Source organism: Terrapene carolina, unplaced genomic scaffold (genome assembly GCF_002925995.2).
Source record: "Terrapene carolina triunguis isolate 2854851 unplaced genomic scaffold, T_m_triunguis-2.0 Scaffold130, whole genome shotgun sequence".
Classification (NCBI taxonomy): domain Eukaryota; kingdom Metazoa; phylum Chordata; order Testudines; family Emydidae; genus Terrapene; species Terrapene triunguis.
The window spans coordinates 21447062-21466973 of record NW_020664481.1 but is presented as its reverse complement, the minus strand read 5'-3'; the positions used below and the strand labels follow the sequence as shown (position 1 = coordinate 21466973).

At 45.1% G+C, this 19912-nt stretch overlaps 2 protein-coding genes across 2 annotated transcripts in view; one reads left to right on the top strand and one right to left on the bottom strand.

The window, feature by feature from the left end:
- Positions 1-1557: 1557 nt before the first annotated feature.
- On the top strand, positions 1558-15907 carry ARL2BP (ADP ribosylation factor like GTPase 2 binding protein). Its single transcript, XM_026652723.1, has 7 exons — positions 1558-1639; positions 3896-3947; positions 6414-6475; positions 7914-8020; positions 9918-10003; positions 11283-11379; positions 12203-15907. Exons 2-7 carry the CDS (start codon positions 3907-3909, stop codon positions 12299-12301), a joined length of 492 nt encoding a protein of 163 aa, XP_026508508.1. The 5' UTR covers positions 1558-1639; positions 3896-3906; the 3' UTR covers positions 12302-15907.
- A 1600-nt stretch (positions 15908-17507) lies between these two features.
- PLLP (plasmolipin) overlaps positions 17508-19912 on the bottom strand; it is a 25227-nt gene continuing 22822 nt past the window's right edge. The window contains exon 4 of the mRNA XM_024214004.3: positions 17508-18020. Coding sequence (XP_024069772.1) covers positions 17913-18020 — 108 coding nt within the window. The 3' untranslated portion in view covers positions 17508-17912. The remainder of the gene's footprint in view (positions 18021-19912) is intronic.

Here is a 19912-nt window from a genome sequence, read left to right as displayed (position 1 = left end):
TTGAATGTGAGATGTTGCGAGTGGGGGTGTTGTCCAATGCACCAGTTCTATTGCCTAGTGCAGGGGTGGCCAACCTGTGGCGCTGGAGCCACATGCAGCTCCTTGTAGAGGCACCAACTCGGGGCTGGAGCTACAGGTGCCAACTTTCCAATGTGCCGGGGGGTGCTCATTGCTCTGCCACTGGCCCTACCCCCACTCCACACCTTCCCACACCCTCAGCTGAGCCTGCCGTGCTCTTGCTCCTCTTCCCCCACCCCCGCCCCGTACACCCTCTACACCCTGAAACAACAAGGTGCTGGGAGGGAGGGGGAGGCACTGATTGGTGGGGCTGCCAGTGGGTGGGAGGTGCTGGGAGCGGGGTGGGGGAGCTGATGGGGGGGGCTGCTGACATATTACTGTGGCTCTTTAGCAATGTATATGGGTAAATTCTGGCTCCTTCTCAGGCTCAGATTGGCCAGCCCTGGCCTCGTCCCTCCTGAAAGCATCCTGGCAGTATGTTAATGGCATTGCAGCTCCTGGCTTTATTAAAACTTTTGGGGAGTGCTAATTAGCCTGCATTCCATTTTTGAACAGGAACCAACCCTCCCATATCTCCTCTGTACAAGAGGAATTTCAAGTGTCAATTGATATTATCTGCTAATTAAAATACTGATTAGGATTCTGGGACCCACTTGGCAGAACTAGTAGAAAAGATTCATTCTAAAATGATTACACCTAACTGTGTGACATTTCATCTGTTCAACTTGTTTAATTACCTTTTACATGTACTTATTTAGTACTGGTTCACCACCGTAAAGATACTTAAACTGCTTCCTAATGATGGCTGAAACTGTGCTTCCGAGAAAAAGGGACATCTTGAGAATTGTATCGTATGTTAAATCATGTGAATAGCAGGATACTTTGTGTTCTGCTTAAAAAATAGATTATTTTTAAAAGTATCTATTTTGATTTTTCCTTTGTATCCTGCTATGGCACACTGCTTGTCTTGGGTTTGCAAAAAACCTACTAACAATATGTCCCTATCATCACCAGTGTTGCTAAGGGCTAGTCTCCATGAGAAGTGTTACATTGGTACAACTCTCCGGGCAGCATAATAAATCCAACTCCCTGAGGGTACGTCTACACTACCCGCCGGATCGTGATTGATCTACTGGGGACCGATTTATCGCATGTAATGTAGACGCGATAAATCGATCGCTCTCCCGTCGACTGCTGAACTCCAGCGAGGGGAGAGGCGGAAGCAAAGTCGAGAGCCCAGCCCCGCACATGCTCGTTCTCCCCGAGCCCCTGCTCCCCAGCAGCCCCAGCGCCGAACGGGGCGGGCTGGGGCTGGGTGGCTGCTCTAGCTGCAGCTCCACGGCGGGGTCCCGCACCGCTGCGTCTCGGCGGCGGCAGCGAGCCCAGCCTCCCAGCTCCGCTCGCTGCAGGCGCGCGCGCGCCCCCTCCCCGGCCGGGCCGGGCGCCGCGCGCTGCGCAGCCCCAGCCTCGCGCTCTCATTGGCTCTGCGGCCGCATCGCCTCCGGGGTGGCGCGGGGCGGAAGGGAGTGTTGCCTAGGCGACGGAAGGGCGGGGCGTGTGTAACGGACTCTATGGGGAGGCCTCCCCAGCTCGAGCGAGCGCGGCGGCCCCCGGCAGCCAGGTACGGGGGGGAGGGCCCCGGGGCACCGCATGTCCCGAGGGGCGGGGCCCCCATGGGGGAGGGGCTGATACCCCGGGCCAGGGCCCATGAACCTTTTGTGGGCCCCCAGGGGGGCAATGGAGCGGGGGTCGGTCCCGAGAGCGAGGGGGCGGTCAGGGGCAATGGGGCGTGGCAGGGGCGCCCTGCTCTGCCCAGCCCAGTGCGAGGGCACTAGTTACAAACCGGCAGTGCCAGACGCACCATGCTCCGCCCGGCCCTGTGCTGCCAGCGTGTCCCTTCCCCTGGGGGCAGGCCCACGTCGCGCCACACAGCCCCCCGACTCCCTGTGGCCAGAGCCCCCCACACCCACTATGCCCAGGCCCCCCAGGACCCACCCACAAATGCACAGCGCCCTGCACAACACCCCCGCTGCCCACAGCCCCCCCAACTGCCCAGCACCCCCCACTGAACCCCCACTGCCTAGTGCCCCAACACACACAAATCCTACCCGCCCCTTCACAGCCCAGCACCCCCCACAGCCCAGCACCCCCACTGAACCCCCACTGCCTAGTGCCCCAACCCACACAGATCCTACCCGCCCCTTCACAGCCCAGCACCCCCCACCGAACCCCCACTGCCTAGTGCCCCAACACACAGATCTTCTCTGCTCCCTTCACAGCCCAGCACCCCCCACAGAACCCCTCTGCCCCCTCACAGCGCAACTCCCCCCACTGAACCCCCACTGCCTAGTGCCCCAACACACACAGATCTTCCCTGCCCCCTTCACAGCCCAGCACCCCCCACTGAACCCCCACTGCCTAGTGCCCCAACACACACAGATCTTCCCTGCCCCTTCACAGCCCAGCACCCCCCCAGGCCACCCGGAGACCCACTCCCCACGCCCTGCCTCTCGGCCGCACTCACTGGCCCTGCTGGGAGGCGACTGTGTCTGCTGAGCTGAGCCGCCAGGGCTGGTCCGGGGGCCGGGAATCGCTCTGGCCCCTCGGGAGTGGAGCGATCAGCCAGGCCAGGGCCTGCCCCAGCTGGGCTCCCTCAGAACCCACTTGCCTGGAGGGGCCCAGCCAAGCTCCCCACACTGTCTCCCCCAAACCTGCCCCAGTGCTAGGTGGCTCAGCTCCAGGGAGACAGACAGGCCCCTACAGGTGGTGGGAAGCAGAGACTGCCCGGAGCCAGAGGTGCACTGGGGTCCGTCCAGGAGGAAGAGAGAAGCTGGAGGGTGAGGCCAGGAGGTGGAGCGGTGCCCTCGGCCAACCAGCGGGCAGGCCGAGAGGAGCAAGTGGTGGGCGGTGGGGAGGGAGCCAGCGGGATCTCAGGGCACAGTACAAGCAGAGCAGGATGGGGCCTGGTCCTGCCCCTCCCCCCGGATTGACAGCAGTGGGAGTGTCTCTAACGGGGAGGAGGGGCAGGACCATGGGCCCCGCCTGGCCCCCGGAGGAGCTCCCCGTTCCCCTGCCTGTCTGGTTCGTGCAGCGCCGAGGAGACTGTGCTGCAGCCTGTCCTGGGTGCACAGAGCCGAGCCCTCAGTGAGCCTGGGCTCGTCCCCCCGGCCCGCACAGCTCTGAGAGACCCCAGCACAGCGAGCCCAGGCTCGGCCCCTGCCCTGCACAACTCCAGGACCCCCAGCACAGCGAACCTGGAAGGGCTGGGTCCCCCTCTGCTTGCCATGCCCGCAAGGGTCAGTAATTGGTTTGAAAAGACCTCGTCCATTCAGCACCCAGGTGATGGCCCAGGGTAGGGCTCGCTGTGTGCTCTGGGATACACTAGGCCTGGGGTGTCTGCCCAGACCTCAATGCACTGGATTTATTGAACAGAATACATGAGACATGAGAACATTGACATTTCCCGACTGGATCATACTGAAGATCCATCTAGTTCCCATATCCTGGCTCTGACAGTGGCCAGTGGTATATGCTTTGGTGCCAGGTATCAACTGAAACCATTTTCGTGGGTTAAGCAAATTTCTGTAGGCCTGTTCTCCTATAGTCAGTGAAGGTAACTAAAGGATTCAGAGTATTAGAGGAGAAGCAGAGAACTCAGTAGTCATGGAAGAATATGCCTAAATGAGATCACAAAATCCTACAAGATGCAAGTCTTGTATTTAATGAATGTCTTATGGCTAACTAGGCAATGTTCGTAGATAACTTTGAAGATTTAAGCTGTATGTGTGCTAAAAGTAATATATTGTTTAAAAAATAAACACATTGCTGATATAGAAAACATTTTAATTCTTATCTAAAAATTTGTTTGGTGCAACAGGTGATGCAGAAATGATGGAGACTTTAGAAGAAGAAAACTTTGGTGTGTCCATGTAAGTATAATCCAGATTCCAGATCAGCATTTTCACTAGTTAAAAACAGCTCCACTGTAGCCTCTTTTTGGACAAAGAATAACAGCCCAACTTTAGAGGAATGGTTCAAAAAAACATGGGAGGTTGTGATTATGGAAAAATTAACACGCCAATTATATACCTGGCAAAATAGACAGAGGACAAATACTTATATATTTGGTTACCTTTTATTCAAAATTCAAAGTGTATTCACCTGCAAAAAAACCCAGCTGCATACTTGTTCAGTTTTTTTAATATTAAAATGTGATAGACAAGCCTGGTGAGCTAAACTTGTGTACATAAAGATTTCATTCAGTTTAATAAAATCACTAGAAGCGACAGGGGTTGTAAGGAGTCTCACTTTGTAATCTTGTACCACCTTGTTAAATAGAAAGATCTGGTGACTAAATTCCTGTATAATCTTTCTTTAAACAAAAGCTAACTGTTGTGTAATGATTGTTTTGTTTCTAATATTTACATGGTAAGGATTTGTAAACTTGTAAAATCTTCCTAAATAAATAAATAAAAATAGAAAAGGGAAAAAACCAAGAATGATGTTAGATGATATAGATGAGAAGACAGAGACTCATATAAGAACTTCAAAACAGTGTGATGCACCAGAGAGGTAATAATAACAAGTGAGAGTTTAGGCAATATTGACCTCAAAATTGCATGAACCTTCCCTTGATATCCAGAAGGATGATAACCCCTCCTTGATCATGCTGTTCTCTCAGACATTCCTCTCACTGAATGACCAAAATAAGCATTGTGACCCAGATCCATAAAGGCATTTAGGTACGTAACTCACCATTGATTTCAGTGGAAGTTAGAAGCCTAATAACTTTGAGGATCTGACCCTTTAGTTATAGGGATGTCTGTATCTTCAAAATTTCTCTCCCTTGCCACCATATAATTTCTCACTTTCTCGATTACCCTGTTTACGGTTGTTGGAAGTTGTATTTGAATGTGTTCCTTGCAGAGCGTGATGCATGTATAGATGTATTCTTACACAGCACTATGGGCTTTGGTATTATTAATTGATGAGTGCTGTGGTTGGAATGAGTAGAAAATAGAGATTTTTTTTCTAGACAAAATATTATTAGAATTCCCCTACTCACTACCACACCAAATCTAAAACTAATGTTTAAACTATGTTAGAACAAGCTATACAAAAATGACAGAGATATTTCTTCTTTCATCGGTGTAGCCCATCACTCTCGTTAAAGAAAAGACTGGGAGTTAGGTATGAATGTCTCCTGCTTTTGTGCATAAGTGAGAAACAATTACCCCATTGTCTTGAACCATAAATGTGATGCTAATGCTTTAGCTACGGTGTTTATAAGCTACTCTTGTTGTGGCACTCTGCCCTCTGGTGTTGTATCATGTACTCTGCCATTCATTTGTGTTATCTTTGTCTGAGCTGCAAAGGCATAATGGATGGTCTAATGGTGATAACAGCAATATCATTTTAAAGGATTTTTTGTAAATAGACAGTCTGAAGCAATATCCTTCATCCCATGAGAGAAAGAGGAGAGAGAGAGAGAGAGGAATTTGTAGATTAATTAAGTGGGGCCTTCATTGAATGGCAGAAGATAAATATGTTCAAGAAAAATGTGCAACAAGGCTTGCATTCCCAATATGGGAGAAAAGCCTGTTGTGCACTTAATACATTAGAGAATTTATTTAAGTAAAGTTCATCCCTAAAATGCCATAGTCAGGGAGAGTTTGGTATCTATGAACAAATTGCACAATATAACATTGCCAGAGGGACCCAGACTTTTGAAGTGCTGCTAATGTGCTTCTCCATTTAAAGGAGTCCATTTGAAAGCGAGCATATGTTTTTGTTATAAAATGACAGCAGCACCATGTTTTTAGATTAAGGGATTACGAAATTTAGTTCTAAACCCCCAGTGTGGTGTACTGCATTAGAGAAATGTTTAACAATTCCTATAAATTACATCATTTACCTTTGCTACACTATGAAAAATATATGCAGTCTGGTAATATATGACTGAGTGCTCCAAAGGGTCCTCTGCGGATGGGTCTTGAACAGTTCCAGGAGAGTTACAACCACCTTTGTGAGGTGGGTACTGAAACTTCGTTGTGACACAGGGTCACGGTATGGAAAAGATGGAGAACCATTGCTCTGAACAAACCTTTTAAACATCTTCTGCACCAAGAGATTAATTACACTAACAAAAATACCCAGTAAAACAATTCTTTCCAATAAGTAACTACCCCCTTTAGTATACAGTGGAGACCTAGTGAGATTAACGTCTGTCACAGGAATAAACTTTTTATTATTAAGTAAAGTTTTCTGTGCAATGAGCTTTTTTATAATGTGAAGTTGGGAGATAATTCCCTTCTCTGATCTGCAGGCTGGGTTATTGTGCTAATTTGTCTTTAGGCTTTCATTAAAAAATTAATCTTTCCTTTCTTTGTTTTCAGCTCCTCTCCTTCAGATGCAGAATTTGATGCGGTTGTTGGGTATTTAGAAGATATTATAATGGGTAAGCTCCTGCATTTAGATATGCCTAAAAATGAGCAGTAAAAATATTGAGAGGCAAAATAAGGATTGAACTTCACTGACAGAGGTGTGTGGAGGAGACTAGAAACCCTCTCTTCATTGATAAAGTTATGGTAAATAACAATCCTGATAAATTCTCACGTGAAAACCAAGGCTTTCCATCCTCTCTGTCTGTCCCTCAGTGTCATATGACATCCCAGTTATCCTCTGGGTAAATGAATTGATTTTGCTTTTTGTGTTATAAGTAACTTACACACATACAACCTCAGGTGTTAGGATCTATTGGTGCAAAGAATGCCACGAGCAGTCAGCCATTTTGCCCTGTGGGTTTGGGAGGATAAAAGATTCTAGATCCTCAAATCAGAAATTTGAAGTAAGAGGTTAAGGTTGAATAAAGAGGATTTACAAGATGCCAAGAGAAAGAGAGAGCTCATTGTGTTAACCAGTCATCAACCTCTTCAAGTTAACATCTTCCTCCTTATTCACACACCTTTCTAAGAAATCATAAAGTTTTTTATTTTCTTCACTCTCAGCTGCTCTCCTTGTGATAGGTGTAGCTGAATCTGGAGAAATGGTAACAAATTCACCAGTTTTGAGTGGGTTAATTTGTAAAAGAGATTAGAGAGTTGTGCAGATTTATTTTAACACCATGTGTAAGTGTGTAATATATATTTGCACCTGTTATGATATATTAAGTGCCACTCCCTGCCCTTTTGTCTTCCTCCAGTTTCACTCATTGATAACTGAAAAATTGGCCTCTAAGGGTTGTAGCTTTCTGCACTCATTTTCAGAGACGATATTCTTCCTGAATTGAAGAAAAATCCATTGTCTTTTTCTTTAAAACTAATGGAGGGAAGAAAAATATACTTTGTCTTTAAAAAAAAAAAAGTTTTTGTTCACTAATAACTCACATACGTGAACAAAAAACCTGATTGTTTGAAAACTAACAGCCTCTTTATTAAAAGTAAATTTTAAAGAACTACCTTAATATTGAGAACATGTGAAAATCTTTACTAGAAAAGTGGATTGTTCAAGTAGGTGCCCTAGCAGTTTTGCTGCCTTTTGCAAATTCTGTCTCTTTCCATCATTAAATGTACCACACTCGCAACATAGATCAACATGCTGCTATCCTGGTCATCCCAGCTGACTTGGCTGAAGCAGAATTTGAATCTGCAGCATTCTTTGCTGCACCAACACCTACTCTGCTAGCAGCCTCCATATAGTCTCATAGATTGGTCAGAAATGAAAGCTGGCCCAGCTAACAACAGCTGTGCTGTTGTTGTGACTAAGTGCATATGTGCGGGGTTCCATGCTACAGCAGTAGGAGCTATTAGAACAGAACATTAGTGAATGTGGTTACTGTCTTGCAATGTGTGGATAAATTGAATGTAACTATATGCAATTTACTTATTGTGGCTCAGATGACGATTTCCAGTTAATACAAAGAAGCTTTATGGATAAACACTACCGGGAATTTGAAGATACAGAAGAAAACAAGCTCATCTACACTTCTATTTTTAATGAATATGTAAGATTTTTTTTTTTTTTGGTGGTTTTTCTCAGAGTACTTAGCTTTTCTTTTAAAGTCATTGTTAGGTTCTTTTTTCCCCTCTGTTGTTAAAATACAAGTTCAATCAGAATCAAGTAAATCTAAATTATTAGCTATGGTGTCTTTGAAGTATAGCAATAGCCTGCAAGCAACAAAAAATATTCTGGAGTTCCAAATTACTTTTTTCTGTTTTGCCAAGGAATCTTCTACAAGTGTTTGAGAACTGCTTAAGCCTTTTGAATGGAAGGTTGGTTTAGGCAGCCACTGTGTGGGGTATAGTTGTATTTAGATTAGTACACTAGGAACATAGGAATTGTCATACTGGATTCAACATCTAGGCCTGTCTCGTGTCTCTGGCAGTGCCCAGCCATAGATGCTTCAGAGGAAAGTGCAAGAAGCCCACCAGTAAGCAGATTTGGGAATATCTGTCCCCCATGAAGATCTCATCCTAATCTCTAATAATGACTCTGAAGCATGAGACTTTTTATCCCCCTCATTTAGGATCTGGTTGTAGTTAAACTGATACACAGGGTCGTCTTTACCCATACGCAAACTACGCAGTTGCGTGCTGCTCCAGCGGCCAGCCTGATCCCACGGCCGGCTGAGGCCAGGAAAGCTGACCCTGCACCACCCCCACCCGCCTCTTCCCCAAAGTTTCCGGCCCTGCTCTGCCCCAGCCCCATCCCCACTCCACCCCTTCCCCTGAGCTGCATCCTGGGGGACTGCAGCAGGGGTCGGGCGCGCCCTGCACTCACCAGGCGGCGGGAAGTGGAGCGACCCGGCCCCAGCCCACTCCACAACGCCGCCAGTGGGTGCTGGGAGGCGGTTCCCTCCTGCCCCCAAAGTCCCAAGGCAGTGGAGCGGGTTGGAGCCGGGTCGCTCCACTTCCCGCCGCCCTGTGAGTGCGGGGTCGGGCCTGCCCTGCAATCACCGGGCGGCAGGAAGTGGCGCGACCCGGCCCCAACCCGCTCTGCTCTGCTGGCTCGTGCTGGGGGGCAGTTTCCCCCCCGCCCCCCCCCCCCCCCCCCCCCCCCCCCGGGGCCCGGGGGGCCGCCCTCCTCCCCCCCCCCCCCCCCCGGGGGGGGGTTCATAGGGCACCACAATGTCTAGGGACGGCCCTGCTGATACATTAGCTAGCAATTAAGGAGGAAATTATTTGATACGTTCTGTGTTCTTCTCTAGTGAATTGGTAGAAGTTCCATTGCATAGAGGCCAGTAAAGGAAGTGGGACAAAACACTATACAAAATTAATAGACTTGTGTAGTATTTTTTTCTGCTACTATATGGTATAATCCGAACCAATCATCATTAAAGGGATGCTATCAAGTTGAAAATCACACTTCTGTCTGTAATTTTTTTACCTACTATTGTAAATAACAGACAAGATTACTATAACTGAGCTTAAAGGAAAATAATGCTTCGGGGTTTTTTTCTGTTTGCTTAATATATTTGACAGCACAATGTAAAATCAGTTTCTCAATTTCCTCTGTATAGTTAGTTTCCTCACTGTATGGGTTTTGTACAAACAGGAGAAAGAAAATATCTATAAAAGGGTCAGAAAAAGTGGTTGTAAGACCACAAAAATTGTTTGGAGGAGCTCAGTTGTCAGTTCCTTAAAATTAATTAAAATTAGTTTCAAGTAGAGGTGTTTACTGCTACAACCTGTGCTTGCAAACATGCTTAAGGATGGCTCTTTGGTGGTATTGCAAAGCATTGGCCTATCATTGAAAGTGCAGAAAGTTCCATCCAATGGGATTTGTGATGCATTTTGCCTAATGAAGACAAGCCTATGGAGAATAAGATGTAGGAATGTGAGAACACCACACTCCTTTATAAAGTCAGTATGTGGAATTTATGATTATGTCCTCTCTTTTAGATCTGCTTAGTAGAGAAATACATAGAAGAAAAACTACTTGACAGGATTCCTGGTTTTAATATGGCAGCTTTCACCGTGTCATTACAGTAAGGCTTTGGTTCGGGGTATTTTTCTTGTGCTTTTCTCTGTATTAACCATTTTGTACCTGGGACCAAACTAGGATTTGATATTTTTTTCCCTTTGTGGAAGGGATTCTTGTTTAAAAAAAGGAAATGTGAGTTTGTCTATACAACTCTGGTAATTCACCTCCATCCTCACGTCCACAATCCCCTGCTATTCTAGGCCTCTGACTTGAAATGTTGTGCCAAAATGTATGGAAGGTTTGTGGTAGGCAGAAATGGAGACCAGAATGAGACCATTAAACTTGCTTTCTCTTATTCCCCAATTCAGGACTCGAAGCCTGGGGTGAAAAGGCCACTTGCATTAAGCCCAGTAGGTTTTCTGTACTTAGGCTTTCAGAAACCGCCTAAATAAATGGCTTTACCCCAATCCCTATTTTATAAAAGAATGTAAAGAGTAATTCAGTTTTGGTGAAAAGTCTCTGTTTGACATTGTTGGAGGGTTACTCTCAATTTAAAGTAATTTCTGCTGTTTAAATTTAGCTTAATTATGTGGAGAATGAAGTTGTTAAAGGAACATATTTTCTTCTGCTGAATAAGAAAATCAGTGCTATTAGAAATGGACTCATAAAAAAGAATAAAACTGCTTCAGATATTTGAATAAAGCGTCAAGAAATTTGCATGAAAGTACAGTAGTATGATTAGACTATCCATCAGTGTAAGGTACAGGGCTTTTCAATAATATTAGGAAAATCTGAATTGCTTAGAATAAGTCCTGTGAAAGTGGATGTGTACTGACAATCTACTTAAAGTTCAATTAAAGCGAATAACTCCTTTGTTGCTAGTGATGTCTGAAATAATTAAAAGCAAAAGGACTAAAACTCTTTAAGATTTTTCACTTGGTTTTCTTTTAGCATTTCTCTTATTTCAGGCAATGAAAATGTGGACTAGCCAAGTTTTAACTCCTCTTAAGTTACCGATCTTTCACTTTCTGGTTTCTGTCGACTGGTGCAATACTCAGATCTCTGGATTTAGGTATCATGGGGATAGACATAACTATATAAAAACCTTAAGTAGATAGAACGTTGCAATTGCAGATGTTTGGATTGCAGACACTACAGGGGATTGTTTATTTATTTAATAAAGCTGTTTTACGTTAGAATTTTAAATACCTTCCTATTGGTCTTGTTTAAATCTTGATTTTTGCACAACCTAAATTATGTACTAAATTTGACCTCTGAGTGCCTTTAAAATCTGATGTCATGTCTTACAATTATATTAAACCTATAAATCTCCCACTTTACAGACAGCACAAAGACGAGATGGCAGGTGATATATTTGACATGCTTCTCACATTTACTGATTTTCTGGCATTCAAAGAAATGTTCTTGGATTACAGAGCTGTAAGTATTTTGGGTTGTTCTGTTTTAATTAGCACAGTGGTAGCTGCTTTTGTATGGCTCCTGCATTATAGCATTGAAGGCAGTGTTGGGTGACAGCATTCATTCAAGAGATATAGGATCAAAAGGCAAATAGCCTTCATGATGTAGCTGTTTAATAGGCTTGAAAAGCAGATCTGATAACTCTTGTAGAAAACCTGCACAAAGCGACTACCTGGTGAAATTCCTCAGTGATGCACATTTCTGCATCGTTGAATCCAGAATCTTTCCAGTACCCTTTCATTGGTTGAGGTTTTTTAAAGTCCCATCCATTGCTTCTTGCAGTGGTTGTACTGCAGTTTCCCTTTCTCTCTGGGCTGGCTGGGTCTGGGGGTTTTCTTACCCTTTTCTACATTCCTACCCACCTTCCCATCCCCAAATTGGTAACTAGGAGGAAGAAGGAATCCTGACAGGGTTTCTTTCCTAGGCCAGTCCAGCAGAGAGCACACTGATTTTTAGCTGTGCCTAAGTCTACCCACAGCTGGGAAAACATCAGCCAAGGTACTTACACAGCAGCAGCCCCCACATTCCCTTGTTAGTTTCTGGATTCATCCACAAATAAGAGTGGGAGAAAGAGGAGGCTCAGCTGTAGATTTTACACATCCCAGAAGCCAATTATGTGCACTTGTGGAGTTATGCTGCAAGGTGCGGTACTGTATTTGGTTTAGTAAGCAGAATGCTAATAATACCAATTATAATGTGCCTACTTAATCTGTTAAAATTGAAAACCCGCTTGTTTCGAAACCTTACTGAGCTGAGTATTGTTCCCCCCCCCCCCCCTTTTTTGGAAAAAGAAGGTCGAGGTCTGGATTTAAGCAGCGGGTTAGTGGTGACATCTTTAAGCAAGTCCTCAATATCTTCTTCTCAGAACAGTTTACGACACTAGTTCACAGCTGCCGCTGAGTGCTGCTTCTTTCATTTGGACATTCCAAACACTATGGGCAGTGGAGGATTACAGTGGTAATGGAAGCTGATTGCCTCACTACATCTCACTAGGCCTGATCCTCTAAACTGCTCTTGTGAATTACTGTTCGCATTGAGTGATCATAAAAGAAAATAACTCCAGCCCTTCCAGAATAACTGATTTCAATACATTGATAAGATATACGCACCAACCAATTTGGACTCTGTACTAAGGAGTTCACTAAATGGGACTGTATATGTGTTTCCTATTGGTTAAAATTACAACCCAGGTATGTCACTCTCCAGAAATGTAAACTCAAAAAGAAAAAAAACCACAAGACTGTAATAACATGGATGATCATTTAACCTTTTCTGGGTAGGATGGTTACAGCTCCACCACCTCTGACTTCCCACGCTCATAATACCTTTCATTTTTTGAAAAATATCTTTTCAGTATGATTGGAAGTGCTGCAGCTCGTCTATGGGGAAGAATATGTTGTGACACATGCAGAATATATTTTGCACATATTTTAGCTTGAGAATTTCTCTCTCAGTTCTGTGGTAATTGTTGGGGGGACAGGAGAGGATCCACCAATGGGCAGATACCCAGTCTCACTCTGATGAACTTGCAGAGCTCTAATGTTCAGCTTTGCATGTAGGCGCCAACTAAACTAGAGAACTAACCAGGTCAAATATGTCTGTAAAACATAAGCTTTGCCTACATTAGGAACTTTCTTACCTTGTTTTTCCACAGCGATGCAGCATGGGTGCTACCGGGGTAGAAGGTGTTGTGTAGATCAAACACAGGCATTTTTACCACCACATCATCTAACTCCCTAGGTGATATGCTGATTAAAGTGCTTGTGCCCAGTGTACACTAGAGCTATTACCATTGCTAGCAGCTGCACTGATACTGAAAAACACATTAGAAATTTGCTAGTAGAGATGTACTCAACAACTGTCTGCAATAGACTTCTTTATGAAACCTCCCACTGCTGCAACACTCTGGGTGCTGCTACACCAGCCAGTAGTGACAAGGGGAGTGTTAATGTAGACAGAGCTGAGGTCCTGGTGTTCTTAGCACCATGTCATCTATCTTCTGTGAGCAGCAGGAAAAATCCCATGGTTGGCACCAGTGCAGCCAAACCACTAGGAGACTTCTAACAAGAGCCTAGTGTAGACAGACCAAAGCCACGGCAAATCAATGTTGTTATAATGTGCTAGTGTTTTGGCTGTGCAGATGGAAAACTTGTTCATCTGTTTACATGTGAAATCCTGGCTGTATTAAAGTGAATGGGAGCTTTGCCATTAATTACAAAAGGGCTGGGATTTCACCCTGAAGTTAAAATGCAGTTTTCTAACATGGTTACAAAAAAATTCCTATCCACACAGGCAAGCATAAACCATGTTTATATTATAATATGGTCTGGCCACAAACCTTTTCAAACTCCTCTACTTTTGTAGAGTAGACACTGACTTTCAGTATTATGGAACAACTGTAGTTTCTTAGCCTGTCCTATCCCTAAAAATACAGTAGCAAATAACTTTATTGAGCTTAAATTTCCAGAGTAGTGTTATAACTCTGCAGTTCAGCTGTTGGAGGTGTCCTAGTATTTCTGTTAGAAGCCTCCCACACATTCACTTTTTAAAAACCTTCCCCTTCAGGGTTTTGTAACTCTTCCAATAAACTATTTACTGATCTCAGATTTGATTTGGAAAATCTACATCCTGAAGCAATCTTAAAATCACAAGCGGAATCCTTTGTTGTTTTCACAAGCCAGTAGTTTTTACTTAGAAATCTCTATGAATGTGCTGTAGAGAAGGAACTGCATTATTCCAAATGCTTTGTTTGAATGCTTTTTGATTAAAAGTAATTCTCTTGGCTTTCTACTTTATTGAACATCAAACAAGCTAAACTTAATTCTCTTTGCAATGAAAGGCTAAACTGAATCACTTTTTTATACTGTGCTAGTGTAACGTGGACATTTGTTAAAGATATTAGTTACAGTATAATAGTTTGAAAGATAAATTCCTAATCCTGCAGACAGAGCCCTGTGGTGAAGCTCAATGTAATGAAGTCAGTGGGACTGTGTGTAGGCTTGGTGTCTGCCCACACAAATCCAATTGCAGGATCAGAGTCTAAAGATGTGAGGGCAGAGCATCATCTGGTGTAAAATGTCATAGCTCCATTGATAACAATGACAGTTTACACCAGCCTATGCTCTGCCCCCAGAAGATGTCTGCGTTTCCCATTTTGCTACAAGGCTTTGCCTACCATCTCTGCCATAAAGATCAGTATTTCCCAGGGGTACATAATCCGCCGCTCAAGACCACACAGATACTTTGGGACGAGGAGATGAGAGAGATTCTTTTAGGTTAAATGTCTGGTCCAGGCTGAATGCAGTTCCTCCAGCTGTTCTAAGAATCTATAGGAGGAACTGCTGGGAAAGCTTGTACAGTCTCTAAGAAAATACTCATGGTTGAAAGACAGTGCTTGTAGAAGATTTGAATCGGGCTATTCTTTTCATTTCAGTGTATGGGCTAGGATTCTTTTGTCAGTATCATCTTTTTACACGTGTATTATATTGAAATTGTTTTTGTACTGGGAATAGATTGTCAGATTTTAAAAGAAAATCCTACTGAAAATTTTTTTAACAATTCATTGTTCAGTGTTGAATTGAAATAATTGATTAAAGTTACAAACGTGAATGCTCTTGTAGTTGAACTGGGGATGAGGGGAAAAGTATGTATTCCTTTATTGTTGCCACTGCTCAGATTATTCCTCATTTGCAATGATGGAAATGAGCATCTCAAAACAATTCTCTTCCAAATATAGTGATTTTATAGCTTGGTAACTTGTAATGTCAGAGCCTATAAGGTACAGCTTAGGGTGGTTCTTATCTGGATGTGGAATTTTATAAAGTGTTCACTGAATGCCAGAGTAGCTAAATTCACTGTCTGTAACACAACTTTCCCTCCTCCTTTCTGGTATATCTACTGTGAACTTTACACTCTAATCTCACCAATCCATTTTTCAGCTAGCCTTTGTAATTAGTGTATTGTGTAAAAGGGCAATAGAAAACTAACTAGTGTTTATAACTGCAGGTTGCTGGTTTGGTTGTATGCAGAGAACTATGGTTGTAGTTAGGAGAGCTGATTAGTCTATACATATTACATGTGTGCAAGGTATACATCTGTTGATTTAAACAGTCTTCACGTGGTACTCGTCACGTATAAATGCTGAGCTACACCTATGTTAAAGTTTAGCATGTTTGTGATCCAAACCTTTTTTTTTATAGTTCAGCTGTTAAATTCCCAATCCTGTTGTCATGTATTTCAATGGGAAAACCCCACAGACTTCAGTGCGGGCACCACTGGGACCTAATACTTTTTATTTTTACTCCCCGTTGCCATGAGTACAATTTCTGCCCAGTGTGTTTGCCCGTTTCTGCCCTGCATGTTTCCTACACTCTAGTATCTTCATTATTGTCCATCTCTACAACATTCATGTAACTAGAGTCTCTGATTTTATCTCTCATGCAGAGTTTTTTTAAATACAATTAAATTAAATTTCTACATACAAATGCAATATCTCTGTGTAAGTCTGATTTACTTTTCAGAGTTTAGGATTTCTTTCCTCAAACAAATGTGTAGCGTTATTTGTCTCCAAAGAGATTTTATCTTAACTTTTTTTGAGGGTTTTTTTTTTTGGTATTTTTATCCTAAAACTTGGAATCAGTTTAGAGCTGGAGTCAACTGCATATAGAAGAATGACAGAGCTTGGCCTAAACAGGTAGGAAAAGAATGTTTAGCTATTTTCCCTGTAAGTGAGAAAGTTGCCCAAACTATATTTAAGCTTTTAAAAAACCCTGAGCAAGCAAAGTATATCAAAGGAAAGCCAGGATGATGTCTCTATCTGATTGGGTACCAATGCCATTTTCAGGATTTCCTTCTCTCCCACTTCCACAAATCCCTTAAAGTTCGTAAGTTGGACTTGACTGGCCACATCCCCTGCTGGTGGGAATTGGCATAGCTCCATTTAAGTCAATGGAACTACTGCAGTTTCCCCGACTGGAGCTCTGGTCTCATGTCTTCATTGCTAGATCACCCACAATGTTATCTTTTTTGGAGATCACCTGCAGCTTGGGGGGGGCTTAATGATTTGACTCTTCTCCCCAGTTCCGTGGGACCAGGATTTCACCCAAAATATTGAAGTCAGTGGCAAAACTCCCACTGACTTCCATGGGGCCAGGATTTCACCTTCTCTGTCCAAGGTAGAAAGCATGACAAACCTGTGACTTAACTCTAAATTTAAATATTAAAGCAGCATTGGGCAAACCCAATAGATTTGATAGCATACACTTGGGACCAGATTCTGCGGGTGTGGGGTGGTCTTGGTGGCCTGCGATATACAGGAGGTCAACAAGATGATCTAGTTGGCCCCTCTGGCCTTAAACTCTATGATACCCTTACTCATGGTGAGTACTACTTTACTGGGCAAGTGAATCTCTCTGCTTTTCATTTGGCACAAAGTTTTACCTTACAGTGTTTCTTTTCGGGAGGGAAGCAAGTTTCTACTAAAAACTTCCTTGACCAACTGTTGGATTTAGAAAGATTTTTATTTATAACATACAACTCGTACTTCAAATTTTAGAAATCAATAAAATAACGGTTGCAATCTCGTACCAGTGCCTAGCTTCCATTCCCACAACTCTGCCATTGCTCTGACCGAAGAGTTAATTTTACATTATTTACATTAGAGCTGCAAGTGGCTGGGGGAGGAGTCTTGGTTTGTTTTTTAGTGAATTTAGTGCAAGTGAAATGTGCTGGATTGGCCAGCCTGGGTGACTGAAGTCTTCTGGATGGCAGAACTGCTGCACGATAGGCAGGCCACGGATACACTTTCCGTAAGCCAGTGGTTCTCAACCAGGGTCCGGAGCCCCCTGGGGGGCTGTGAGCAGATTTCACTCGCTCTGCCAAGCAGGGCCAATGTTAGACTCACTGGGGTCCAGGGTAGAAAGCCGAAGCCCTGCTGTGAAGGGCTGAACCCCGGGGCCCATCTGGGGCTGAAGCCAAAGCCTGAGCAGCTTAGCTTTGTGGGGCCCTCCTGGCGTGGGGCTCTGGGCAATTGCCCTGTTTGCTGCCTTCTAATGCCAGCCCTGGCTTTTATATGTAGAAAAACAGTTGTTGGGGCATTGGTGGGCCGTGGAGTTTTTATAGTATGTTGGGGGGGGGCTCAGAAAGACATTGAGGACCCCCGCCCTAAGCTACTTTGACATGAAGAGACCAATTCCAGGGACTTCAGTCTCCCAAGTCAGTCTTTCACTATACAGGGAGGCCAATTGTGGTGGGTTTTGTGCTGTGGACACTTATCCACTGTAAGCTGCATTAAAAGACCACGTGTCAGCCCTCACGTAGGCCACCAAACAGCTATTGGCCGGTTATGACTTTCAGCCACTACTGACCTAGGTCGATCTGAATGAGAGACCTAGTGATGAGAGGCTCCCTCACTCAATGCAAATCCAGTGAGCCCTCCCACCCCTACCCTATCAACTGTAAACTGCCTTCAAGAGACCCAGTCCTTGGGGGGGGGGTTAGTTAGTCACTTGACTGGTTGCTGCATTGCTGCCAAATCCTTTCCATGCCTGGAAGCTGAAGAAAGTGCTCGCCCCATAGGCTATCATCACAACGCAGGCAAAGAACTGAAAGAGAGCAACACAACAAAGCTCTGTTAGTTTCTCTGCAGCAGAGTATTATTAACACTTGACGCTAACGCTGCCCAGCACAGGGCTTAGAATCCTTGGCACTCATTTAGCTAGCAGAGCAGCAGCTGCCCAATAAATGCCTGGTCTGACGGATGCTTGGATTAGTGCAAATCCAGACAGGCATCTTGCCTCGGCACAAAAGGCAGGGATGGGCTCTACCAATGGGTCCTATTCCCCCCTCTGCCACTGACTCACTGTAGGAGCCCAGGCAAGTTACTTAACACTGTGTCAACTCCCTCCCCCCCCCCCCCCGCTGTGAAAGGGGGATCGTGTGTTTTAATATGTCACCTAAAGGAGGCGATGAGGCTCCATCCATTCCTATCCATAAAATGCAGGGATACCATCCAGTTTAAAATGGAAAGAATTTTTAAAAGTCAGTCTTACGATGCAAAGATCCTTTTAAAGAGCAGGAACCTGTGTCCCTCTACCAGACTTCATCTAGTGGTACCGCCTACGTGCGTGGCACGGGTAAGAAACCGGAGCCACTGAGCGTGACTGAAAGCTGCTTATTTTGATACTAGATCCACATAGGGCCCATCAATGAGAATTAGGCACCTGAAATACCTTTGAGGGTCTGGGCCAAAGTTCTCAAACACAAGTGAGACCCCTTGAGACATGGCCATTCCCGGAGCTGAGATTTCTAGCTGGGTGGAGCTGAAAGGCCCTTCTGAAGAGTTCCTCAGGATGCCCATCTAACCGGCTATAACAAAGTGGTTTAAAGCCTTTAATAATCTCATGCACGATGGCCAAGCAGGGTTCTACCAGCGCTTGGCTGGCCAAGGCAATGAGACCTATCAGAGTTAGGAGGAGGATGGTCTTTCCCAAGGTGGGGACCTAAGCTAGATGATAGTGTTGCCTAGGCTGCAGCATGATTTTTCGATCATGTTTTGGTCCCTGCATGCTGAGCAACCCATTTTTTTCCAAGGGTAAAATGGGGAAGGAGAAAGTGGCAGCTGTGGGAGAAGCAGGAGGACGTGAGGCTGAGCCTTGGGAGAGGAGAGCTGGTGCAGGAGGACGCAGAGGAGCGAGAGCTGCGCTGCACGGCTGCAGCTGGGTGACCCAGCCAAAGAGGCAGGGGCCTGGCAGGCATGCCTCATTGTTATTTATGTAGCAGTAGTGCCTGCCTGGTGAGCTAGGCATGGTCCAAGCACATGAGACAACCTGCTCATTGCCCTGAAGAGCTTAGTCTTTAAGACAACAGATGAAGGGTGGGGGAAAGGAAAACCCATCGCAGCATGATTGGGGGAGGGATGGCCTTGTTTGGATTTATTTTATTATAGTTTTTCCATGAACTCTTCCCCAGCTGCTCTCCTAGTGAACCAATATTAGCTGACCGATTTCCGGTAGGCATCCCAGCGGAAGTTGGGCTTGAGCAGGAATTTGCAGGAGAGGCTAGTGACCTGGTGTATCAGCCCGGGGAGAGGGGGGCTGTGGGTAGGCAGCAGAATGCAGGACAGCAGAGAGAGCCGTGGGAGAATCGGACAGAGCAAGAAGGTGGGCGTTTTGCAGGGGAGTGGGTGGGGAATAGTGCAGTAGGAGGAGATGCTGCAGAGCTGGGGTAGAGGGTCATCTCTGTGTGCTCGGGGAAACTGAAAGCCGTTGTTCTTTCAGCTGATTCTGAGACGCCACTAAAATGGAACGAAAGGTTTCACTGGGTTCATTAACTCATTGGTGACACCAGCAGGGTGGGGCCTCATGTGCCCGCCCGCACGGCACAGACCCTGTGTTGACACTAAAATCGCTCTGAGGAAGCAGGTCTTGCCAGGGCCAGCTCTAGGTTTTTTGCTGCCCCAAGCAAAAAAAATGTTGGCTGCCCCCCGTCCCAGCCC